At 58.5% G+C, this 21,242-nt stretch overlaps 2 protein-coding genes across 4 annotated transcripts; both read right to left on the bottom strand.

Moving 5' to 3' along the window:
* Positions 1-4,277: 4,277 nt before the first annotated feature.
* NEU3 (neuraminidase 3) lies at positions 4,278-7,724 on the bottom strand. Of its 3 annotated transcripts, none has more exons than XM_075421664.1 (4): positions 7,697-7,724; positions 6,750-6,799; positions 6,397-6,633; positions 4,278-5,389 (listed from the first exon to the last, which is right to left on the bottom strand). In XM_075421664.1, exons 2-4 carry the CDS (start codon positions 6,768-6,770, stop codon positions 4,430-4,432), a joined length of 1,218 nt encoding a protein of 405 aa, XP_075277779.1. In that variant the 5' UTR covers positions 6,771-6,799; positions 7,697-7,724; the 3' UTR covers positions 4,278-4,429. The 3 variants fall into 3 exon arrangements, with proteins under 3 accessions (XP_075277779.1, XP_075277871.1, XP_075277955.1); XM_075421756.1 differs by having other exon boundaries at positions 6,750-6,793; positions 7,697-7,717; XM_075421840.1 differs by lacking the exon at positions 7,697-7,724 and having other exon boundaries at positions 6,397-6,636; positions 6,750-6,853.
* A 1,231-nt stretch (positions 7,725-8,955) lies between these two features.
* SPCS2 (signal peptidase complex subunit 2) lies at positions 8,956-20,998 on the bottom strand. The gene is made up of 5 exons (XM_075421542.1): positions 20,891-20,998; positions 13,085-13,168; positions 11,658-11,817; positions 10,465-10,600; positions 8,956-9,214 (listed from the first exon to the last, which is right to left on the bottom strand). Exons 1-5 carry the CDS (start codon positions 20,927-20,929, stop codon positions 9,028-9,030), a joined length of 606 nt encoding a protein of 201 aa, XP_075277657.1. The 5' UTR covers positions 20,930-20,998; the 3' UTR covers positions 8,956-9,027.
* Positions 20,999-21,242: the final 244 nt, after the last annotated feature.

Genomic DNA, 21,242 nt, shown 5'->3' with positions numbered 1-21,242 from the left:
GCCCCCATCCCGCCCTGGACTCGTCCTGCCAGTCCCTGTCCCTGTCCCCTCCTTCCTGTCCCCATCTCGTTCTGTCCCTGCCCCCCTCCTTCCTGTCCCTGTCCTGTCCCCCTCTTGTCTGTCCCCATTCTGCCCTGGACTCAGCCTGCCTGTCCCTGTCCTGCCTGTCCCCATCCCGCCCTGTCCCCGTCCTGCCGGTCCCTGTCCCTGTCCCATTCCCCCCTGCCTGTCCCCAAACCGCCCTGGACTCATCCTGCTTTTCCCCGTCCTGTCCCATTCCCCCCTGCCTGTCCCTGTTCCATCCCAGCTGCATCCTGCCCTGTCCCTCTCCTACCTGTCCCCATCCTGCCCTGGACTCGTCCTGCCTGTCCCTGTCCTGTCCTGTCCTGTCCCCTCCTGCCTGCCCCCATCCCGCCCTGTCCCTGTCTCATTCCTCCCTGTCCCCGACCTGTCCTGTCCCCTCCCCTCCTGCCTGTCCCCATCCGGCCCTGTCCCCCTCCTGCCGGTCCTTGTCTCTGTCCCATTCCCCCCCGCCTGTCCCCATCCCATTCTGTCCCTGTCCCCCTCCTGCCTGTCCCTGTCCTGTCCCCCTCCTGCCTGTCCCCATCCTGCCCTGGACTCATCCTGCCTGTCCCTGTCCTGCCTGTCCCTGTCCTGCCTGTCCCCCTCTTGTCTGTTCCCAAACTTCTTTGGACTCGTCCTGCCTGTCCCTGTCCTGTCCTGTCCCCCTCCTGCCTGTCTCCATCACATTCTGTCCCCCCCCCTGCCTGTCCCTGTCCTGCCTGTCCCCATCCTGCCTGTCCCCATCCTGACTTGCACTTGTCCTGCCTGTCCTCCTCTTGTCTGTCCCCAAACTGCCCTGGTCTCTTCCTGCCTGTCCCCCTCCTGCCTGTCCCTGTCCCCGTCCCCCCCTGCCTGCCCCCATCCCGCCCTGGACTCGTCCTGCCTGTCACTGTCACTGTCCTGTCCTGTCCCCCTCCTGCCTGTCCCTGTCCTGTCCCCTCCTGCCTGTCCCCGTCCTCCCCTGGACTCATCCTGCCCATCCCTGTCCTGTCCTGTCCCCTTTTTGGCTGTCCCCATCCTGCCCTGGACTCGTCCTACCTGTCCCCATCCTGTCCCTGTCCCCATCCCACCTTGCACTTGTCCTGCCTGTCCCTGCCCTGTCCTGTCCTCCTCTTATCTGTCCCCAAACTGCCCTGGACCTGTCCTGCTTGTCCCTGTCCTGTCCCCAAACTGCCTGTTCCCATCCCACCCTCAGCCTCATCCTGCCTGTCCCTGTTCTGTCCCCTTCTTGTTTGTCCCCAAACTGCCCTGGACTTGTCCTGCCTGTCCCTGTCCTGTCCTCTCCTTTTTTTGTCCCCAAATGGCCCCTGTTTGTCCCCAGACTGCCTTGGACTCATCCTGCCTGTCCCTGTCCTGCCCGTCCCTGTCCTGCCTGTCCCCCTCCTGTCTGTCCCCATCCCACTTTGGACTCATCCTGCCTGTCCCTGTCCTGTCCTGTCCCTGTCCTGCCTGTCCCCATCCAACCTTGGACTCATCCTGCCTGTCCCTGTCCTGTCCTGTCCCCCTCTTGTCTGTCCCCAAACTGCCCTGGCCTCATCCTCCCTGTCCCCATTCCATGCTGTCCCCACCTCTCCCTGTCCCCATCCTGCCCTGGCCTCATCCTGCTTGTCCCTGTCCCATCCTGTCCCCATCCTGGCCTGTCCCAGTGGGGTGAGGGCGAGGGGTCGGGGACGTCCTGCTGGGTTCCCACCAACCCTGCAGAGTCCTCACCCTGGAAAAAACCCTTTTTGCAGAAAACCTTGCTGGAGCGGGTGCTCAGGTGTCCCATCTGTGGGAACAGCACCCCAATGGCACCCCAAAATACCCTCCCCCCGCTGAGCACCCCCCGCCCCCAGCACCCCTGGAGCCTCTGCAGGGAAAATTCCCAAAGGAAAGGCCGAGAGAAGGTGGGAAATGTGGGGTTCTCCCAAGGTGGCTGCACCCACGCTAAGGGGCTGGGAGGGACCAGCCCTGTCCCCCACCATGGCGGGGGGTGATGGGTGCAAGGTCATGATGGGTGCAGAGCTCGGGGTGGGCATCGCTCTGAGATCCTCCGCTCCAGGGTCTGGGGACTATGTTCCATTGCTCAGCCATGTCCCGTGTCCCCATCACTCAGCCGTGTCCTTTGTCTTCATCGTCCACGTCCCATGTCTCCTTGCTCAGCTGTCTCCTGTGTCGCCATCTCCCAGTCATGTCCCACGTCCCCATCACTCCATGTCCCACATCCCCATCACTCCATGTCCCACATCCCCATCACTCCATGTCCCATGTCCCCATCACTCCATGTCCCATGTCCTCATCACTCCATGTCCCATGTCCCCACCACTCAGCTGTGTCCCATGTCTATCGCTCGGCCATGTCCCACATCCCCATCACTCCATGTCCCACGTCCCCACCACTTAGCTGTGTCTCATTTTCCCACCACTCAGCTGTGTCCCGTGTCCATTGCTCAGTCACGTCCCATGTCCCCATCACTCCATGTCCCACAGCTCCGTCACTCCGCCATGTCCCCACAAATCCATGTCCCACAGCTCTGTCACTCAGCCGTGTCCCACATCCCCATCACTCCATGTCCCATGTCCCCACCACTCAGCTGTGTCCCGTGTCCATGGCTCAGCCATGTCCCCATCACTCCTTGTCCCCATCAGTTCATGTCCCACAGCTCTGTCACTCAGCCACGCCCCGTGTCCCCCTCACTTCACTTCCCATGTCCCCATCACTCCATGTCCCACAGCTCCATCACTCAGCCATGTCCCATCACACACCACTTCATGTCACCCATCCCCATCACTCAGTCACGGCCCACAGCCCATTGCTCAGCCATGTCCCACGTCCCCATCACTCCATGGCCCCATCACTCCATGTCTCACAGCTCTGTCACTCAGTCATGTCCCATGTCCCATCACTTCACGTCCCATGTCCCCGTCACTCCGTGTCCCACATCTCCATCACTCCATGTCCCACAGCTCTGTCACTCAGTCACGTCCCATGTCCCCATCACTCCATGTCCCCCAGCTCCATCACTCAGCCATGTCCCATGTCCCCATCACTCCATGTCACCCATCCCCATAACTCAGCCATGGCCCACAGCCCATTGCTCAGCCATGTCCCACGTCCCCATCACTCCGTGTCCCCATTTCTCAGCCGTATCCCACATCCCCGCATCCTCCTCCCCTGCATTCTTCCCCACCCGTCACCCCAAGAAGCCAGACAAACAACCCCCCCCAAAAAAACCTCCAGTGTTTTCCCTACCCACCCCTTGCCCACCTTCACACGGGGCCCATCCCCATGGTCCCCTAGGTCCCCCAGGTCCCCACCGGAGCAGGCCAAGCCATCACCCATCGCCAAACCCCACCCAGCATCACCCTCTGCCACCAACCCCCCCCCCTGGTGCCAAACCCCACAAATACAACCCCGGCTGACACCGGTGTCCCCACACTACGCCTGTCCCAGCTCCCGGCCCCCAGGCCCTCGCCACCAGTGTCCCCACGGTGACGCCGTCCCCACCAGCACCCGTCCTTCCACCCAGCGCACCGGCCGCTGCCGCTTCGCCCACGAGACCCAACGGGGACATTTCAATTGTCCCCGGTGCTACCAGTAAGATGGGGATACTGGGACCAACCTCCCCCTTCCCCCAAAACCAGTAACCCCATGACTGGGGGTGGGGTGGGGGTGTCTTCTTCTCTTCCAGGTGCCGCGTGCCCAAAACGCAGCCGTGGGACGGAGCGGGAGGCAACGACACCCGGGGCCCTCCCGCATCCTTCCCCAGCAGGGTCACCTCCCTCGGGATTTTCCCAGTATGGTCTGGATTTGACTGGTTTGGGGAGGATTTTTATTTGGCAGCCACACGTGGAGGCAAGGTCGCCGTCACCGCCGCGATGCCGCGACCTGTCCCCTATGGAGCAGAATAAAAACCGAGGCCGGAGTGCATCCCCCCATGGGAATATGGGTTGAAACTCAGCCTGAACCAGGAAAAAGGAGAAAACGGGATAAAAAAATGTTAAAAAAAGGGAGTTCTCTTTGCCACGTGGGGCGAGGGCACCGGGATCGCCAATATTTTTACCGAAACCACCATTTTGGGGGGATTTTTTCCCCAGACAACGAGCCGCTCGCTGCTTTTTTGCCGCTGCCAGGTGGAAAAATCCCGCTTTTTGGTAAAGCGGCGGCATTCCGGGTGCCGCCGGCATCCCCCCAGCACCCGCAGCAGAGCCTCCACCCCCCCCAAGCTCACCCACCCCACCCATCTGACGGGTGATTAAAAAGCCGAGTGTTAATTAAATAAAAGCTCCGCGATGCCGAGCCGCCGGCGCATCCAAAACGCTCCGGTGAGGTCCCGGCGCTGCCGGCAGCCGGGAGTCACATCCCCCCCACCCCGAATTTGTCCGTTTTAGGAACCTTCGGGGTGCTCCTCGCCGCGGTCGGAGGTGCCCAGGGCGAAGAGGCAGAAGGCGATTTCCTCGTAGGCGCTGGCGCTGCCGCACTCGAACAAGCAGCCGAAAACGCCGCCGGGGCAGGCGGCGAGGTCGGAGTAACCGGCGGGCCCCGCGTGCAGCACCCACGGGCGCCGCCACCCCGCCCCGTCCATGGGCGAGGGGTTGAGGTAGACGCCCAAATCCCTCCGGCGGTGCCGGTCGGTGGGGTGGGAGTAGAGTAACCAAACGGGCTCGCTGCCGGCGCCGGCGGGAGCGGCGAAACTCACCACGCTGCCCTGGCATCCCCGCGGCGGTTCGCTCAGCGCCCGGCACGGCGTCGAGCGTTCGAAGCGCAGCCCGCGGTCGGCGCTGAACGCCACGGCCCGGTGACCCCGCGACGTTCGGGCGTTGCAGTAGAGCAAGGGCTGGCGGGCGTCGCTCCGGCCGATTTCGGCGACCTGGCACTCGCCCGTCGGCTCGCCGCCGACCGGAGCACCCTTGCGCCAGCTGCGCCCGCCGTCGTCGCTGTAGAAGACGAAGGCGCGCGGCCGGCCGGAGCACGGCACCGGCACGAGCCCGCGCAGGCACCTCCGCACGTAGTAGGCGTACGCCGGCACAACCAGCCGCCCCGAAGCCAGCCGGACCCCGTGGCCCGGCCCCACGGCGAAGGTGGCCCAAAGGGACAGGTCGGAGCCGGCGGCTTCGTCGGTGACGTCCCGCAGCGGGGTCCAGCCGCGGCCGGCGTCGGCGCTGGCGGCGAAGCAGAGGCGCGCGGCGCTGCGGCCCCTCCAGATTTGGCATCGTTCCGTCTTGCCCCGCTCGACGCAGATGCAGAAGAGGAAGACGGCGCCGCTCGCCGCGTCGTAGAGGGGACAGGGGTTCATGGTGCGGCGGCCGGGCAGCGCCAACGCCGACAGCTCCTCCACCGGACCCCACTGCCGGCACGGAGGAAAACGGGGCTCAGCCACGGGACGCAGCGGTGACACCGCACCCCGACACCAGCATCGCTCCGGGGATGAGCCCAGAATCACAGAATCACAGAATGGTCGGGGTTGGAAGGGCCCTCTGGGGATCCCCCAGCCCAACCCCCTGCCGAAGCAGGGTCACCCAGAGCAGGCTGCACAGCACCGCGGCCAGCCGGGGTTGGAATATCTCCAGAGAAGGAGACTCCACAGCCCCTCTGGGCAGCCTGGGCCAGGGCTCCATCACCCTCAGAGGGAAGAAGTTCTTCCTCGTCTTCAGCTGGAACTTCCTCGGCTTCCGTTTGTGCCCGTTGCCCCTTGTCCTGTCACTGGGCACCACTGGAAAGAGTCTGGCCCCATCCTCCTGACCCCCACCCTGAAGAGATTTATAAACATTTCTAAGGTCCCCTCTCAGCCTTGTCTTCTCCAGGCTGAACAAGCCCAGCTCCCTCAGCCTCTCCTTGCAGGAGAGATGCTCCAATACCCTCCTCATCCTCGTAGCCCTCCGCTGGACTCTCTCCAGTAGCTCCTCATCTCTCTTGAACTGGGGAGCCCAGCACTGGACACAGCACTGCAGATGGGGCCTCACCAGGGCAGAGCAGAGGGGGAGGAGAACCTCCCTCGACCCGCTGCCCACACTCCTCCTGATGCACCCCAGGATCCCATTGGCCTTCTTGGCACCCAGGGCACGCTGCTGGCTCATGGTCACCCTGTCGTCCCCCAGCACTCCCAGTCCCTCTCCGCAGAGCTGCTCTCCAGCAGGTCAGCCCCAGCCTGTACTGGTGCCTGGGGTTGTTCCTCCCCAGGGGCAGGACCCTGCCCTTGCCCTTGTTGAACCCCATCAGGTTCCTCTCTGCCCAACTCTCCAGCCTGTCCAGGTCTCGCTGGATGGCAGCACAGCCTGCCGCTGTGCCCACCACTCCTGCCCGCCGTGATGGAGCTCACAGCATCCTTCCCACAGCCCCAACTGGTTTTCTTACCTCCACCGAGGAGCCGCGTCGGCAGCCCCGGCGCAGCACCAGGTACTTGGCGTCCTCGTCCCTGGGCGAGGAGCGTTTCTCAGCGAAGGCCAGGAAGGTGTCGGCCGGGGGGACGTAGAGCAGAGCCGGGACGCGGTAGGTGACCCCGCTCGCCTGCCGAAACAGCGTCTCCCGCGGGAAGACGAGTGGGGACGCGGTCGGCGGCGGCAATGGGGGGGTCTCCCCGCCATCCCCCTGCTGCTGGCAGGGTGGGAAGGTCGGAAGGCGAAGGGTTAAACGCTGGGACCAGGTAGGGGGGTGGGGGGGTGGCCCTCATGTCCCCCAAGATAGGGGGGAGAGGGAAGAGGACTCACCTTGAGGCAGGATGGGGACATGGTGGCCTTCCCGAGGTCCCCACCTGGGCCTGAGTGGGGCGGGAAGGGGGGGGGGATGAGAGCGGATCCCCCCCCAGCAGGGCCACAGCCCGCCATGTCCCCCTGCACCTCTACGTCCCCCCAGTGCCCCCCCCCCCCCCCGGCTGTCCCCAAGGGCTCTGCACCCCCAGGACCCCCAAGTCCCCATCCCCTCCAGCACCCCCAGTGTCCCCGTGCACCCACCCCTGGCCCCAATCCTCCCATGTGCCCCCCTATTCCCCATGACCCTCCCCAACACCCCAATCCCCACCTTGCACCCCCCATGTCCCTGCAGACCCCCTGCACCCCCCCAGCCCGACTCCCCATCACCCCTGCACGCACCGAACCCCACGTGCACCCCCCCTGTACCCCAATTCCCCCCACCAGTGCATTCCTTAACGCTGGGACCCCCCCCCGTACCCCAATTCCCCCCCCCCGTGCATTCCTTAACGCTGGGACCCCCCCGTACCCCAATTCCCCCCCCCGTGCATTCCTTAATGCTGGGACCCCCCCCCGTACCCCAATTCCCCCCCCCGTGCATTCCTTGATGCTGGGACCCCCCCGTACCCCAATTCCCCCCCCCGCAGCCCCCATGTTCTGTGCCCCCTCCACCCCTACATGCACCGACCCCCCCGTGCCCGCCCCCAATGCCCGCACCCCCTCCCGTGTCCCCCCCTGCACCCCTGCATACACCGACCCCCCCGTGCCCCCCCCCGAGCCCCGGAACCCCCCCCGTACCCCGACTCTCTGCCTGCGCCGACCCCCCCCGTGCCCCCCCAACGCCCGCACCCCTTTCCGTGGCTCCCCCTGCCCCCCCCCGCCCGACTCCCAGCCCCGAAACCCCCCGCACCCCCCCCATTCCCCTGACCCCCCCCACTGTCCCCTGATCCCCCCCTCCCGCTCCGTACCGCGCTCCCCCCGGCTCCACCGCCCGCCGTCGCCCCGCCCCCGGCCCCGCCCCCCGCCAGGCCCCGCCCCTTCCTGCGGCTGCTGGCCCGGCCCCGGCTCTCGGGGGGGGGGAGGTGCTTAACGGGGATAATTAAATTAATTAATTAATTCTTCCGCCCCAGCGATTCTGCGGAACACGCCTGACAGCCCTTCCTCCCTTCTACCGAGAGGAAAAAAAATGTTAAAAAATTGTATTTTTGCAGAAAACGCCATTTTGGGGGGGGGGAGGTGCGGGGGCTCGGCCAGTTAAACACGGAGCGGTCTGGGAGCGCCGGGTCGCTCTGCGGAAGGGTTTGTCCCGAATTCCTGCAGGGAAAGGAGACCTGGAGAGGCTGGAGAGCTGGGAGAGGGACCTGGGGAGTGCAGCAAGGGCAAGGGCAGGGTCCTGACCTGGGGAGGAACAGCCCCAGGCACCAGTACAGGCTGGGGCTGAGCTGCTGGAGAGCAGCTCTGCGGAGAGGGACTGGGAGTGCTGGGGGACGACAGGGTGACCATGAGCCAGCAGCGTGCCCTGGGTGCCAAGAAGGCCAATGGGATCCTGGGGTGCATGAGGAGGAGTGTGGGCAGCAGGGCGAGGGAGGTTCTCCTTCCCCTCTGCTCTGCCCTGGGGAGGCCCCATCTGCAGTGCTGTGTCCAGTGCTGGGCTCCCCAGTTCAAGAGAGATGAGGAGCTACTGGAGAGAGTCCAGAGGAGGGCTGCGAGGATGCTGAGGGGACTGGAGCATCTCTCCTAGGAGGAGAGGCTGAGGGAGCTGGGCTTGTTCAGCCTGGAGAAGAGAAGGCTGAGAGGGGACCTTAGAAATGCCGATAAATATCTGCAGGGTGGGTGTCAGGAGGACGGGGCCAGACTCTTTCCAGTGGTGCCCAGCGACAGGACAAGGGGCAACGGGCACAAACTGAAGCCGAGGAAGCTCCAGCTGAAGACGAGGAAGAACTTCTTCCCTCTGAGGGTGATGGAGCCCTGGCCCAGGCTGCCCAGAGGGGCTGTGGAGTCTCCTTCTCTGGAGATATTCCAACCCCGGCTGGACGCGGTGCTGTGCAGCCTGCTCTGGGTGACCCTGCTTCGGCAGGGGGTTGGGCTGAGGGATCCCCAGGGGTCCCTTCCAGCCCCCACCATGCTGGGATTCTGTGAACCAGAAAGGCTTCCTGCAGCCTCAAATCTTGGATCCAAGACTAAAAACCCCGCTTCCCGGATTTCAGGACAAAACCAGAGGCAACGATTCGCTTTCTTTGCCGTTTCGCTTTATTGGTGTTAATCCCGCGCGTTCCGAGGGGGCAGGCGGCGTCGGAAATCATTTCGTTTTCCTCTCCAGGGCCAGGCTGTCGTGGAGCTTGGACACCTCGGGCTCGTAGGCCTCCATCACCAACGTCCCGTTGTTGTCGAAGAATTTCGCGACGGATTTGGTGAACTCGGCCTCCCTCTGCTGTTTGGTTTTCCCGCTGATGAAGGTCAGCTTCAGGGTGTACTTGTCATCAAACCTGCGGTGGGGACACAGTGTCCGGAGCAGAAATTAAGCCTGGGTCAGCGGAGACACCGAGAAAACGCGGACGAGAAATCCTCATCGTTAAGGGAGAGCCCCCAGGAGCCGAGGTCCCCACATACGGACGCGAGTGGCTGCCACACGCAGGCGTTAATTTTCACAGAATCATGGAATAGTAGGGGTTGGAAGGGACCTCTGTGGGTCACCCAGTCCAACCCCCCTGCCAAAGCAGGGTCACCCAGAGCAGGCTGCACAGGACCTTGTCCGGGCGGGTCTTGAATATCTCCAGAGAAGGAGACTCCACAACCTCCCTGGGCAGCCTGGTCCAGTGCTCCGTCACCCTCAGCACAATTCAACATTTTTATATCTTTTATATTCTATTTTATATATCTTTATATTTTCATCTCTCCTACGAGGAGAGGCTGAGGGAGCTGGGCTTGTTCAGCCTGGAGAAGAGAAGGCTGAGAGGGGACCTTAGAAATGCCCATAAATATCTGCAGGGTGGGGGTCAGGAGGACGGGGCCAGACTCTTTCCAGTGGTGCCCAGCGACAGGACAAGGGGCAATGGGCACAAACTGAAGCAGAGGAAGCTCCAGCTGAACATGAGGAAGAACTTCTTCCCTCTGAGGGTGACAGAGCCCTGGCCCAGGCTGCCCAGAGGGGCTGTGGAGTCTCCTTCTCTGGAGATATTCAAGACCCGCCTGGACAAGGTCCTCTACAACCTACTGTAGGTGACCCTGCTTCAGCAGGAGCTTGGACTAGATGACCCACAGAGCTCCCTTCCAACCCTGACCATTCTGTGATTCTATATTCTTTTCCCGTCCCCCGTTTCAAGAGAGGGAAAAGGGAAAGGCTGGCGGCAGCCAACCGCTCGGCACCGCTCCCGTTTTCAGCTCAGTACGTTGCTTCCGACGGAGCCGAACAGCTTTGTAGGCATAAAAAGAAAGGAAAATATGGAGGGCGACCCTACAGAGAGAGACGGATGGGAACGGTGCAGACGACACCGGCAATCCCAGATCACCATTACTCCTGAGTAATAATACTCTGTGGTGAGTATTAATTATGAGTCACCGCGAAGACCCCGCCGGAGCAGCCGATCCTCTGCAGAGACACCGATACTGCACGGACACCACTGTTTTCCCCCCCCGTTTCGTTTGCGAGCGACCCCAAACGCAGCTTTTCCGCGCAGGCGAGCCGAAGCCGCGCCGGCACCGCTCGCTCCGCCCGGGGCCGCCGGAGCACCGGTACCGTTTGAGGCTGGAGGAGAGCTGCCAAACGTCGTCGGGGTCCATCCCCGCGGGGTCTTTTCTGTGAGCTACGAGGAAAATGCTCTTTTCCTTGTATGAGGTATAGATAGTCAGGATTCCCATCATCACGAAGTAGGTGCGGACAGAGTTAAGGAATGGAAGAAGTCGTAATTAGAAGTAGAAATTGGACGGATAAATTGCTCGGATGCCCTCAGACACCGGCGCGCAAACACCTCTCGCGACGTTATCGTTCCAAACAGGGTGCTCGGCTGGTGCCTCGTCAGCGTGAGAGATTAAATAATTGTCGGGACACGTTCTGAAATCTTTGCCCTCGCACGAGAGCGTGGATCAGCGCCGGGAAGCGGCGGGGAAAGCGCCAGCTCCCTAACACGCTTCCCTGGAAGGGCCTTCTCCAGCTTCGTTCACGAAACCACGAGGCAAAGCGGGAATCGCGACAACGAAACGCCCTTCTCAATGATTTTTCTAAATTTTTGGAGCAAAATCTGTTGGGAGAGAACGGGAAAATGCGAGAACAAACGAGGCACCGAACTAATCGCCGTGCACTCCCTAAGCGCGGATCGAGCAATTAATCCTTCTCATTTTTGGAATTCAATAATTTTAAGCGCCGCACGGCGAATTATCCCGACGTTCGTGGCGGGAGCCAACCGACGTAGCCTGGAAGGACGGAGCGACCTGCCCACGGCCACGCAGCCGTCAGCAGCACGGCGACTCCCAGCTCACGCTGCCACCGTTCAAACCGCCCGTGAAAAAATAAATAACCAAAACACAAAGCAAAACCCCGAAGCTTCCACGGGCAGCCCTTCGGCGGGAGATGACCACGCCGAAGCGGAGGAGTCTCCGCGCGGTCGGCGTCTGAGAGCCGGGGAATCCGCTCAAACGCGGTCGGGAGCCCGGCGAGCCGATCAGCTGCCGGTTCCTCTGACGCCAGCTGGATTGCTGCCCGGGCTTCCACGCTGCTGCAGGGGAAGGCCGGACCCACAGATCGCCCGAATTTAGGTGCCTTGCACCCAGACAGGGAGGAGTTTTGCCATCACATGAAAACAATTTGATGATCAGCTGATATCCGCACCACGGGAAGTAAAATTCCCATGGGCCTGAAAATGGGAGCACGGAGAAAGGTTCTGTTGTGCTTCACGGGGAAAATGAAACCCCCAAACGTCTGTAAAGGATATGACACAACACAGAAGGCAAGGACGGGTTTGGATTCAGGGAAGGGGTGCAGGTAATCCCAAATCAAAGCTACAATCGCGAAGAGGCAAGAGATTGTGCAGATGACGAGGCGGCCGTCGATCAAACGGAAGTTTTCCACGTACTTGTACTTCTCCAGGAGGACCTGCGGGAGAAACGCGCAGACGAGGTTATTTTGCGCTTTTCATACATTTCACAAACTGCTTCTGGAAAGGATTTACATAAAACAGCCTCGCTTATATGGGTAAACTGAGCAGAAACTTTACACAGAATTAATATCTGCATCAGACAGTGCAATAATTGCTGACACACCAAGCCAAACGCTGCCTTCGCCACGGGAATCGCACGGGATGCTACAGAACCAGCACGGCTACGGGCACTTCACAGCCAAACCCAAAGAGTTTACAGAGTTTTTCAGCTCAGTGTAGAAACCTAAGAAGCCAGAGCGTTTGTTGTTCAACTTCTTCATCAATGGCCTGGATGAAGAGTTAGAGTGTGCCCTCAGCAAGTTTGCTGATGACCCCAAACTGGGAGGAGTGGTGGATACACCAGCAGGCTGTGCTGCCATCCAGCAAGACCTGGGCAGGCTGGAGAGTTGGGCAGAGAGGAACCTGATGAGGTTCAACAAGGGCAAGGGCAGGGTCCTGCACCTGGGGAGGAACAACCCCAGGCACCAGTACAGGCTGGGGCTGAGCTGCTGGAGAGCAGCTCTGCGGAGAGGGACTGGAAGTGCTGGGGGACGACAGGGTGACCATGAGCCAGCAGCGTGCCCTGGGTGCCAAGAAGGCCAATGGTCTCCTGGGGTGCATTGAGTGGTCAAGGGAGGTTCTCCTCCCCCTCTACTCTGCCCTGGTGAGGCCCCATCTGGAGTACTCTGTCCAGTTCTGCGCTCCCCAGTTCAAGAGAGATGAGGAGCTGCTGGAGAGAGTCCAGCAGAGGGCTGCGAGGATGAGGAGGGGACTGGAGCATCTGTCCTACGAGGAGAGGCTGAGGGAGCTGGGCTTGTTCAGCCTGGAGAAGAGAAGGCTGAGAGGGGACCTTAGAAATGCCGATAAATCTCTTCAGGGTGGGTGTCAGGAGGATGGGGCCAGACTCTTTCCAGTGGTGCCCAGCGACAGGACAAGGGGCAACGGGCACAAACTGAAGCCGAGGAAGCTCCAGCTGAAGACGAGGAAGAACTTCTTCCCTCTGAGGGTGACGGAGCCCTGGCCCAGGCTGCCCAGAGGGGCTGTGGAGTCTCCTTCTCTGGAGATATTCAAGACCCGCCTGGATGTGGTCCTGTGCAGCCTGCTCTGGGTGACCCTGCTTGGGCAGGGGGTTGGACTAGGTGACCTGCAGAGGTCCCTTCCAACCCCTAACATTCTGTGAATCTGTTTCGCTGAGAGGGAGAAATCAGCAGTGCCAGACCGTACCTTTTTGGCAGAATCGTCCAAAGAATTTTTCACAGCTGAACCGTCCCATTTGTCGATTTTTACCGGCTTGTCGTCGATCTTCCACTGCAATGGAAACCAAACGGAGTTAAGGGCATTTGGCATGGGTCAGCCTTTTGGTTTAGCACGCGTGTTCCCATCGTGAGCGCAAAGACGGGAGGCAACCCAGAAAACACCGACCCACTCGGGGAAAACCTGACCAGAGACGGAAGGAATCCATTCCACAGCCGCATTACACTGAAAGCCACCTGAGCCCCAACGTGCCCACCACCCTCGCAGACGTAAGCTCACGCACCTCGCCGTGGGTACCAACGGTCCTTGGCAAAGCGACTTTTTACATCGGTTTTATTCTGATTCTGTGTTCTTCCGCCACCATACACAGAAAGTGTCAGTTATCACAGAATCCCAGCATGGCAGGGGTTGGCAGGGCCCTCTGTGGGTCACCCAGCCCAACCCCCTGCCCAAGCAGGGTCACCCAGAGCAGGCTGCACAGCACCACGTCCAGGTGGGTCTTGAATATCTCCAGAGAAGGAGACTCCACAGCCCCTCTGGGCAGCCTGGGCCAGTGCTCCGTCACCCTTAGAGGGAAGAAGTTCTTCCTCATGTTCAGATGGAAGACACCCAACCCCTCTTTCTTTATGCCGCAGATAAATCAAAAAAGGCTTGGAAAAAACCCATTCAGACCTGGCCTCACCGCTCCCAGGTGCGGCCTCCATTTCTTGTGAGGGAGCAGGAGGCAAGCCGACAGGCCGGTCGGCGTGGAAACGTGCTCTGCTTCGCAAAACCCTGACCCAGAGTACCTTCCTGAAACAGCACCAGCTACTCCTGCTACAGAATTGTTCTCGCAGGGTCCAGAAACGCCCTGTTATTTTAAAGACAAAAATATGGACAAGTAAGACAAGAGGCAGCACAGCTGGATTCGCCACCGGATGCGCCGATAACTGAACCCCGCACTCCGATGCGACTGCGGGGAAACGTTCTGGCCTTTACTGTACTCACAGAGCCGAAGCGAAGGCAAGCCCTACCCAGGAGGGACGGCCTCATTCAGCCTGCAGATCGCTTTTGTCAGTGATAAAACCCCACGAAAAGGCTCAGTCGTTAGAGCCGCTCAGCCCTTCCCCCTGCTGCTTTTTACAAATAATAAAGAACAAAATGAGTGGGAAGTTTTTAACACCACAAGGAACCTCAGCAGGCCGTTCAAGTGCTTTCTTCGGACTAGATCTGCCTTTAAGTACAGTTGTGATCTTTATTTTTCCAAAGGCCACTAAAGGAATCACTTTGAAGAAGTGAAATGTATATCTGAGCAGGTATTTTGGAGAACAGTTTTCCACATTTCTAGGGCTAAACCAAGACAATCCTTCCTATAAAACAGGACAGCGTTCTCCAGCTTGTTCCCAAGCGAGAGCAAGAATCCAGAGATACTCGAGAAGATACCACCCAAGTGATATTTCTGTGATATGTTTTATGATTAAACGTTTAACACCGGAGTCTTTGCTTTTGGCAACAGCGTGCTTTACCTGGTAAACTGCATCTATCTTATTGTCAGTGCTCAAATTTTTTTAATCAATTTAATCAAGTCTGGTTTTTATTCCTAAGGCCCGAGAGGACAGAATCAAACCTTAGGCTAAAATTTCTTCCCTCCTCTTCCCAAATAAAATCAACAGCTTTCTAGATATAAGACAGATATTGAAGACAGATCCGCTGGAAAGCACCAAGGAGAAAAGCTCAAGAATCAAGAAGTAAATGACAACAAAGCTCCAGGTTTATTTTGAAAAAAGCTCAAGATTTTAAAGCTATTCCATGGGCATCCTGGAGGCATAGGACCCCTAACACTTCACCATCAGAAGGGATCTGCAGAGAGCAGGATCTGTACGCAGAACGAGTCGAGGCACTGCCCTAACAACCTGTACGAGACCCTGCCCCAGTAACGCAGATCCAGGAGGCCCGTGACAGCGAGAAAGGGATTCTTGTTCTCTGTCCCAAACCACCTGACACTGGAACAGCCAGATAACATCAGTGATATTTAACTGACACCGCTCTCTAACAGAGATCCGGCGCTTCCAGGCACAGATGTAAAGCCCACATGACGTATTTTTTTGACATAAAGCTGTTACTGGGGAAAAAAAAAACAATCTAATCTTAGACTGCCTAAAGCAACGAGCTGAACCAGCAGTTCTTCAGTTCTTGTCCAGGCTTCCCTGCGACTGAGGCTGTTCTGCTTCAAGACAGCAACAGCTTGGTAATTTCAGAGTGGTTCATGTCAGAAGAGACCTTGTAACGGGGACACATCTGCAGTTTGGGACTTCAGCCAGGGAGAAGCTTTAGCCCTCTCTTTTCCTTGGGTCTTGATGCTCCCACGAGGTTACTTCTCCTAACACAATACAGCACCGCAGTGCTGCTGCTGCTTCTCTAACTCTTCCAGGCTGATCTGCAGGACCCAAGAGCTAGGGAGAGGCTGGGACGCTGCGCTGGCACCCGGAGTGCCAGTGCTGTGGAAGAGGAGCAGGAGGAGGTGCTCAAAGGAAACCATCAACATCCACGCTGCTCCCGCGTGTGGATGTGCACAGAAACGTACCCAGAATCACAGAATCACAGAATCACAGAATAGTAGGGGTTGGAAGGGACCTCTGTGGGTCACCCAGTCCAACCCTCCTGCCGAAGCAGGGTCACCCAGAGCAGGCTGCACAGGACCTTGTCCAGGCAGGTCCTGAATATCTCCAAAGAAGGAGACTCCACAGCCTCCCTGGGCAGCCTGGGCCAGGGCTCCATCACCCTCAGAGGGAAGAAGTTCTTCCTCATGTTCAGACGGAACTTCCTGTGCCTCAGTTTGTGCCCATTGCCCCTTGTCCTGTCGCTGGGCTCCACTGAAAAGAGCTTGGCCCCATCCTCCTGACCCCCACCCTGCAGATATTTGTAGGCATTTATAAGGTCCCCTCGCAGCCTTCTCTTCTTCAGGCTGAACAAGCCCAGTTCCCTCAACCTCTCCTCGTAGTGGAGATGCTCCAGTCCCCTCATCATCCTCGTAGCCCTCCGCTGGACTCTCTCCAGTTTGTACACTGGTGTCTATACATCAAAAAAACCTCTGACGGGTCACCAGCCCCACGTTCAGCGTGGAGGAGAGACAGGGCTTCAGCCCCCACCACCAAGCACTCAGCCTCAAACAGGGGGGAAAGCCTCAACCCGCTCTCGGCTCTGCAGAACAGCCCTGCCCTGCCTGCAGAGGTGGGGAGGGAAGGCGAAGCTGCACCCATGTACCAGGAATGGGGTGGCCAGCAGGAGTAGGGAGGGGATCGTGCCCCTGGACTCGGCACTGGTGAGGTCAAACCTCAAGTGCTGTGTTCAGTTTTGGGCCCCTCACTCCAAGAAGGACATGGAGGGGCTGGAGCGTGTCCAGAGAAGGGCAGCGAGGCTGGGGAGGGGTCTGGAGAACAAGTCTGATGGGGAGCAGCTGAGGGAGCTGGGGCTGCTCAGTCTGGAGAAGAGGAGGCTGAGGGGAGACCTTCTCGCTCTCTACAGCTCCCTGACAGGAGAGTGTAGTGAGGTGGGGTTGGTCTCTTCTCCCAAGGAACCAGCAATAGGACGAGAGGCAATGGCCTCAAGCTGCATCAGGGGAGGTTCAGACTGGATATTGGGAATAATTTCTCCACAGAAAGAGTGGTCAGGCCTTGGCCCAGGCTGCCCATGGCAGTGGGGGAGTCCCCATCCCTGGAGGGGTTCAGAAACCGTGTAGATGTGGCCCTTGGGGACGTGGTTTAGCAGGCATGGTGGGATTGGGTGGATGGTTGGACATAATGATCTTAGAGGTCCTTTCCAACCTACGATTCTATGATGTCCTGTGGAACCTGGCAGATGCAAACATCTCTGCCCCTCCAGCGGGCGGCTGGTGGTTTTCAACCAGTTACTCATTTTGAGCACTTTGGGCACGAGCTCCAAAGGCCTCAAGAGAAAAGCTCAGATTTTGGTTCCAGCATGACAGAGTTAAAAAAAAAAAACCCAACCAGCTCACAACAGGGTTTTTATTTGAGTGTTTTTTGTTTTTAAAACCAAGTGAAAGTTTATCATACTTGTCCTGAGCGCATCCTGACTAAGAACTGGAAGCAAATACGGTGTTCTGCAGCCAGGCACTGCTAGGAAATGCACTTGGTACCTGAAAGCAAACCTGTGTAAGAACCAGGCTGCAGAATGAAGGCTGAAATGTAGCCAGCGGTTACGTTATTTAAAAAATCAAAGAATAAAATTAGAAGTGCAGTTTCAGAAAGCCACAACACCAACCTGACACTAGAAGCACACAAAGGCCCCAGCTGTTCTCACCCAAGTAAAGATGCTGCCTGCAGCTGGACCACAGCAGGGGAGCGTTCTGCTGTTAGCCCTATAAAAGGGACAGCAAACCAAGTGCTTCTCTCTCAGCAGACACCGCAGGATCCGAGCGCTCGCAAGGCTCGTCTGTCAAGCTATCACCTACCTTCATTGCAATCCCTTCACAAAACTCCCTCACAAGCAGGAAGCATGGAAAAATCCTACGGGAGAAATTTCAAGATGTTCACATCTCGGGAGAAAGGCACGGCACAAACATAACTTCCCCCCCCCCTCCCCCTGCCTTATTCCTTCTACTGCTACTGTCAACCTCATTCACATCGTGTCCAATTTCAGCCTGCAACATCTTCTGGGTGGCTAGCTTCTCTCTTCAAATGCTGCTCTGAAGTTTACAGTGCGCTTTGGGTATGACCAAATAAATAATCAAGCCATACAGTAAAAAAAAATAAATTTGTTGCTACCTGAAGAGAAGCGCCAGTGTAGATGCTATAAACTCTTCAAGGGGAGTAACGCTTCTGCATCTAATCTGTGTTTTCTATCACAAGACTGAGAAGAAAGTAACCTCTCCCGCCTAAACTCCAAAATCAGAAACTCTTCAAACCAGCACAGGCAACGCCGCAGCCGAGGGAGGTTGGAAGAGGCTCAGCAGATGATGCACATCGACTCCCTCGGGGCACGCAGCCGACACCGCAGCTCTTCCTCCAGGTTGGGCTGCAGCCGACGGAACAGCGAGTCCCAGACCGCAGGTCTCCACCCCCCAACATAAATTCTAAACTAACAGTGACATCACACACCACAAGCCGAGCAGAAGGAGGATGTGCAAGCGGCAGAGCCCAGGGACACCTCGCTGCACATCAGTTCCCTCCTCTTCCTCTTGCTGGAAGAGTTGTAGCAAACTCCAGCGAGTCAGCGCGGCTGTTCTCAGCTCCGACTGGCTCAGCTTCTGCCTTGGAGGAAGGAATTCTGGACGTCACTCTAACCAAAATACCAGTGCTGCCCAACTGTACTCAGAGTAAACATCTCCCCATCCCAGAGAGCTCCTTCTGGGGCACAGGAGTGGAAGGCAGTCGTGGCAGTCGTTATTCAGGAAGTGGTTTTAGTCCTGGAACTTGCAAAACCTTCGAAGGTTTTGCTCTAGTAGGGGCTGAGTGTGGTTAATAACTTTGTTTTGTGCTAAATAGGTGAAATCTGTAAGTGTTCCAGAGGACTGTAGCTGCTGCTGCACGCCGTTCTGAAGTCAGCCAGTGCGCGCTCTTCAGTGGTCCTGGTTAAACTGGGAGAGGTCGGGAGGAGCTACCGGACCATCACAAACACTTCAAGAACATGAGAAGGACAAAAACTGGGATAGTTAAACCACAAACCTCCCCAAACCCACCCTGATTTAGCTTACAAGCAAAGTAGGAAAAGATAGGCTAAACAAGCAACCCCGTCCTCAGGCTCTAAAGCCTCAGTGATATCCCATCATTCCTCTGTTCGAGAGCAGCTTGAGCAAATTACGGACCTAAGGCCACAGTTCTCCAGGGGATACCTCAGCACCACACAGAGCAGTGCCCAGAAATGACCAGACTTCATTTAAGTCATCCACGGGGAGGAAATGAAGGCACACAGATCAGCACGGGGACAGAGGGAAAAGAAGACAGAAGATGACCAAGGGTGTTTGTGCACTTCAGGCTGATGCCCAGCTGAAACTACTCAATGGTTTCTCACTAAAGGGTTCAGCTCCCGCACCAACAGCGTTATCTCCCTGACCAGCGACTCCTTTTTATTAGAAATAACTACCCCTCAGCACCCACAGAACATGGCAGGAAGAGCAGGAACGCCCTGAGAGCACTGATACTTTCCAGAGTTCTTGAAGTTTAACCACAAAGCGCTGTCGTTTCAAAACCATGCGCTGGGGGGATTTGCAGCAGATGCCCAGAAATATTTCAGCAGCGCAACTTCCCCGAAGAGCATTCGCTCCGCAACTCGGTCTGCGGGGCTGAGGAAATGCCATCAAACCCTGGTGTTCAAAAACTGCATAGATGTGGCACCTGAGGACATGGTTTAGCAGGCATGGTGGTGATGGGTTGGTGGTTGGACTTCATGATCTTAGAGGTCTTTTTCAATCTTGATGATTCTGTGATTCTATCTTAGAGATGGTATGGGTAACGTAATTTCAAACAGCTTTAAGAAAACTATTAGATGCAAAAAAAATGTAAGATGTAAGAATCACAGAATGTTAGGGGTTGGAAGAGACCTCTGTGGGTCATCTAGTCCAACCCCCTGCCCAAGCAGGGTCACCCAGAGCAGGCTGCACAGCACCGCGGCCAGCCGGGGCTGGAATATCTCCAGAGAAGGAGACTCCACAGCCTCCCTGGGCAGCCTGGGCCAGGGCTCCGTCACCCTCAGAGGGAAGAACTTCTTCCTCATGTTCAGCTGGAGCTTCCTCTGCTTCAGTTTGTGCCTGTTGCCCCTTGTCCTGTCTCTGGGCACCACTGGAAAGAGTCTGGCCCCGTCCTCCTGACACCCACCTGAAGAGATTTATCAGCATTTCTAAGGTCCCCTCTCAGCCTTCTCTTCTCCAGGCTGAACAAGCCCAGCTCCCTCAGCCTCTCCTCGTAGGAGAGATGCTCCAGTCCCCTCCTCATCCTCGCAGCCCTCTGCTGGACTCTCTCCAGTAGCTCCTCATCTTTCTTGAACTGGGGAGCCCAGAACTGGACACAGCACTGCAGATGGGGCCTCACCAGGGCAGAGCAGAGGGGAAGGAGAACCTCCCTCGCCCTGCTGCCCGCACTCCCCTAAGAAAACCCTTTCGAAGCCCTGAATATACATGTATCAATGAAAATGAAAGTGTTATCAATTACAGTCATCCGTATTTTGAAGTCCAATGCAAAATGCCAGACACACCACTCTGAATACTCCCTTTTGCAACCAGGGACACAGACACAGCTGTTTCCAACTTCTTGAAGAAAAAAAAAATGCCTCCGGGTCTTTAGTTTCCCGTTACCAGACTGTCAAAAATCGCAAAGAGCTGCCACGCAAACACCCCACCGCCTAAAACAGAGCCGGGGTGAAAGCCACTCTACAACCAAGCTCCTTTAAACAACCGAGACGAGCGCGGGCGGACCAGCCAGGCTTCCACAGACCGCTCTGCTCCACCCGACAGCCCCGCCGTGCACTCAGCGCTGCTTTCCCGGCCCGAGACCCGCCGGGAGGGCGCACCCGGGCTTTTCTCGGGACGGCTGGGTTAAAAACACCCACGCTGGCTAAAAATAAAACCTCGAAAAGCCCCTCTAAAGACCAGCGGTCCCGCAGCCGGAGGCTTCCCCCCTCCCCGCTTCCCCCCGGGGCCTCTCCCGCCATTCGCGGCCCGGCTCCTGTGAGGGGGCGGCCCCGGGGCTGAGGCGGGGAAAGGCCGCCCCGGTAGCGAGGGACGGCTGCGACTCGGAGGCGGGTGAGGCGGGGGTAGGGAGCGGGGGGCCCGCGGCGCGGTACCTTGTCCAGCAGCCCGTTCCTGCCGCCTTTGGCCGCCATCTTCTCGCCGCCCTCCGCCCCCTCCCTCACGGCCGCGATCTGTTCGCTCCTGATTGGCCGAGCGCGGGGGCCGACGGGAGAGAGAGGGCGGGGAAAGCCCCGCCCCTCCGTCCCTCCCACCGCGCTGCACGCTGGGAAGTGTAGTCCGGGCCCGCCCGCGTTCCGCGTTGCCATGGCGGCGGTGCGGGGCCCGCTCGGGGAGCGGGGACGGGCGAGTGGCAGGGGCGGGCCCCGATTCGCGGGGTGAGAGGGGCGGGCAGCGGCGGGCCGGCAGCGGGGGGGGTTCCGGGGGAGGGTGAAGGGGAAACGCGTG

Source organism: Opisthocomus hoazin, chromosome 1, assembly GCF_030867145.1.
Source record: "Opisthocomus hoazin isolate bOpiHoa1 chromosome 1, bOpiHoa1.hap1, whole genome shotgun sequence".
Lineage (NCBI taxonomy): Eukaryota > Metazoa > Chordata > Aves > Opisthocomiformes > Opisthocomidae > Opisthocomus > Opisthocomus hoazin.
Note: the sequence above shows the minus strand (reverse complement) of the source record. Positions and strands in the feature narration are given on the sequence as shown.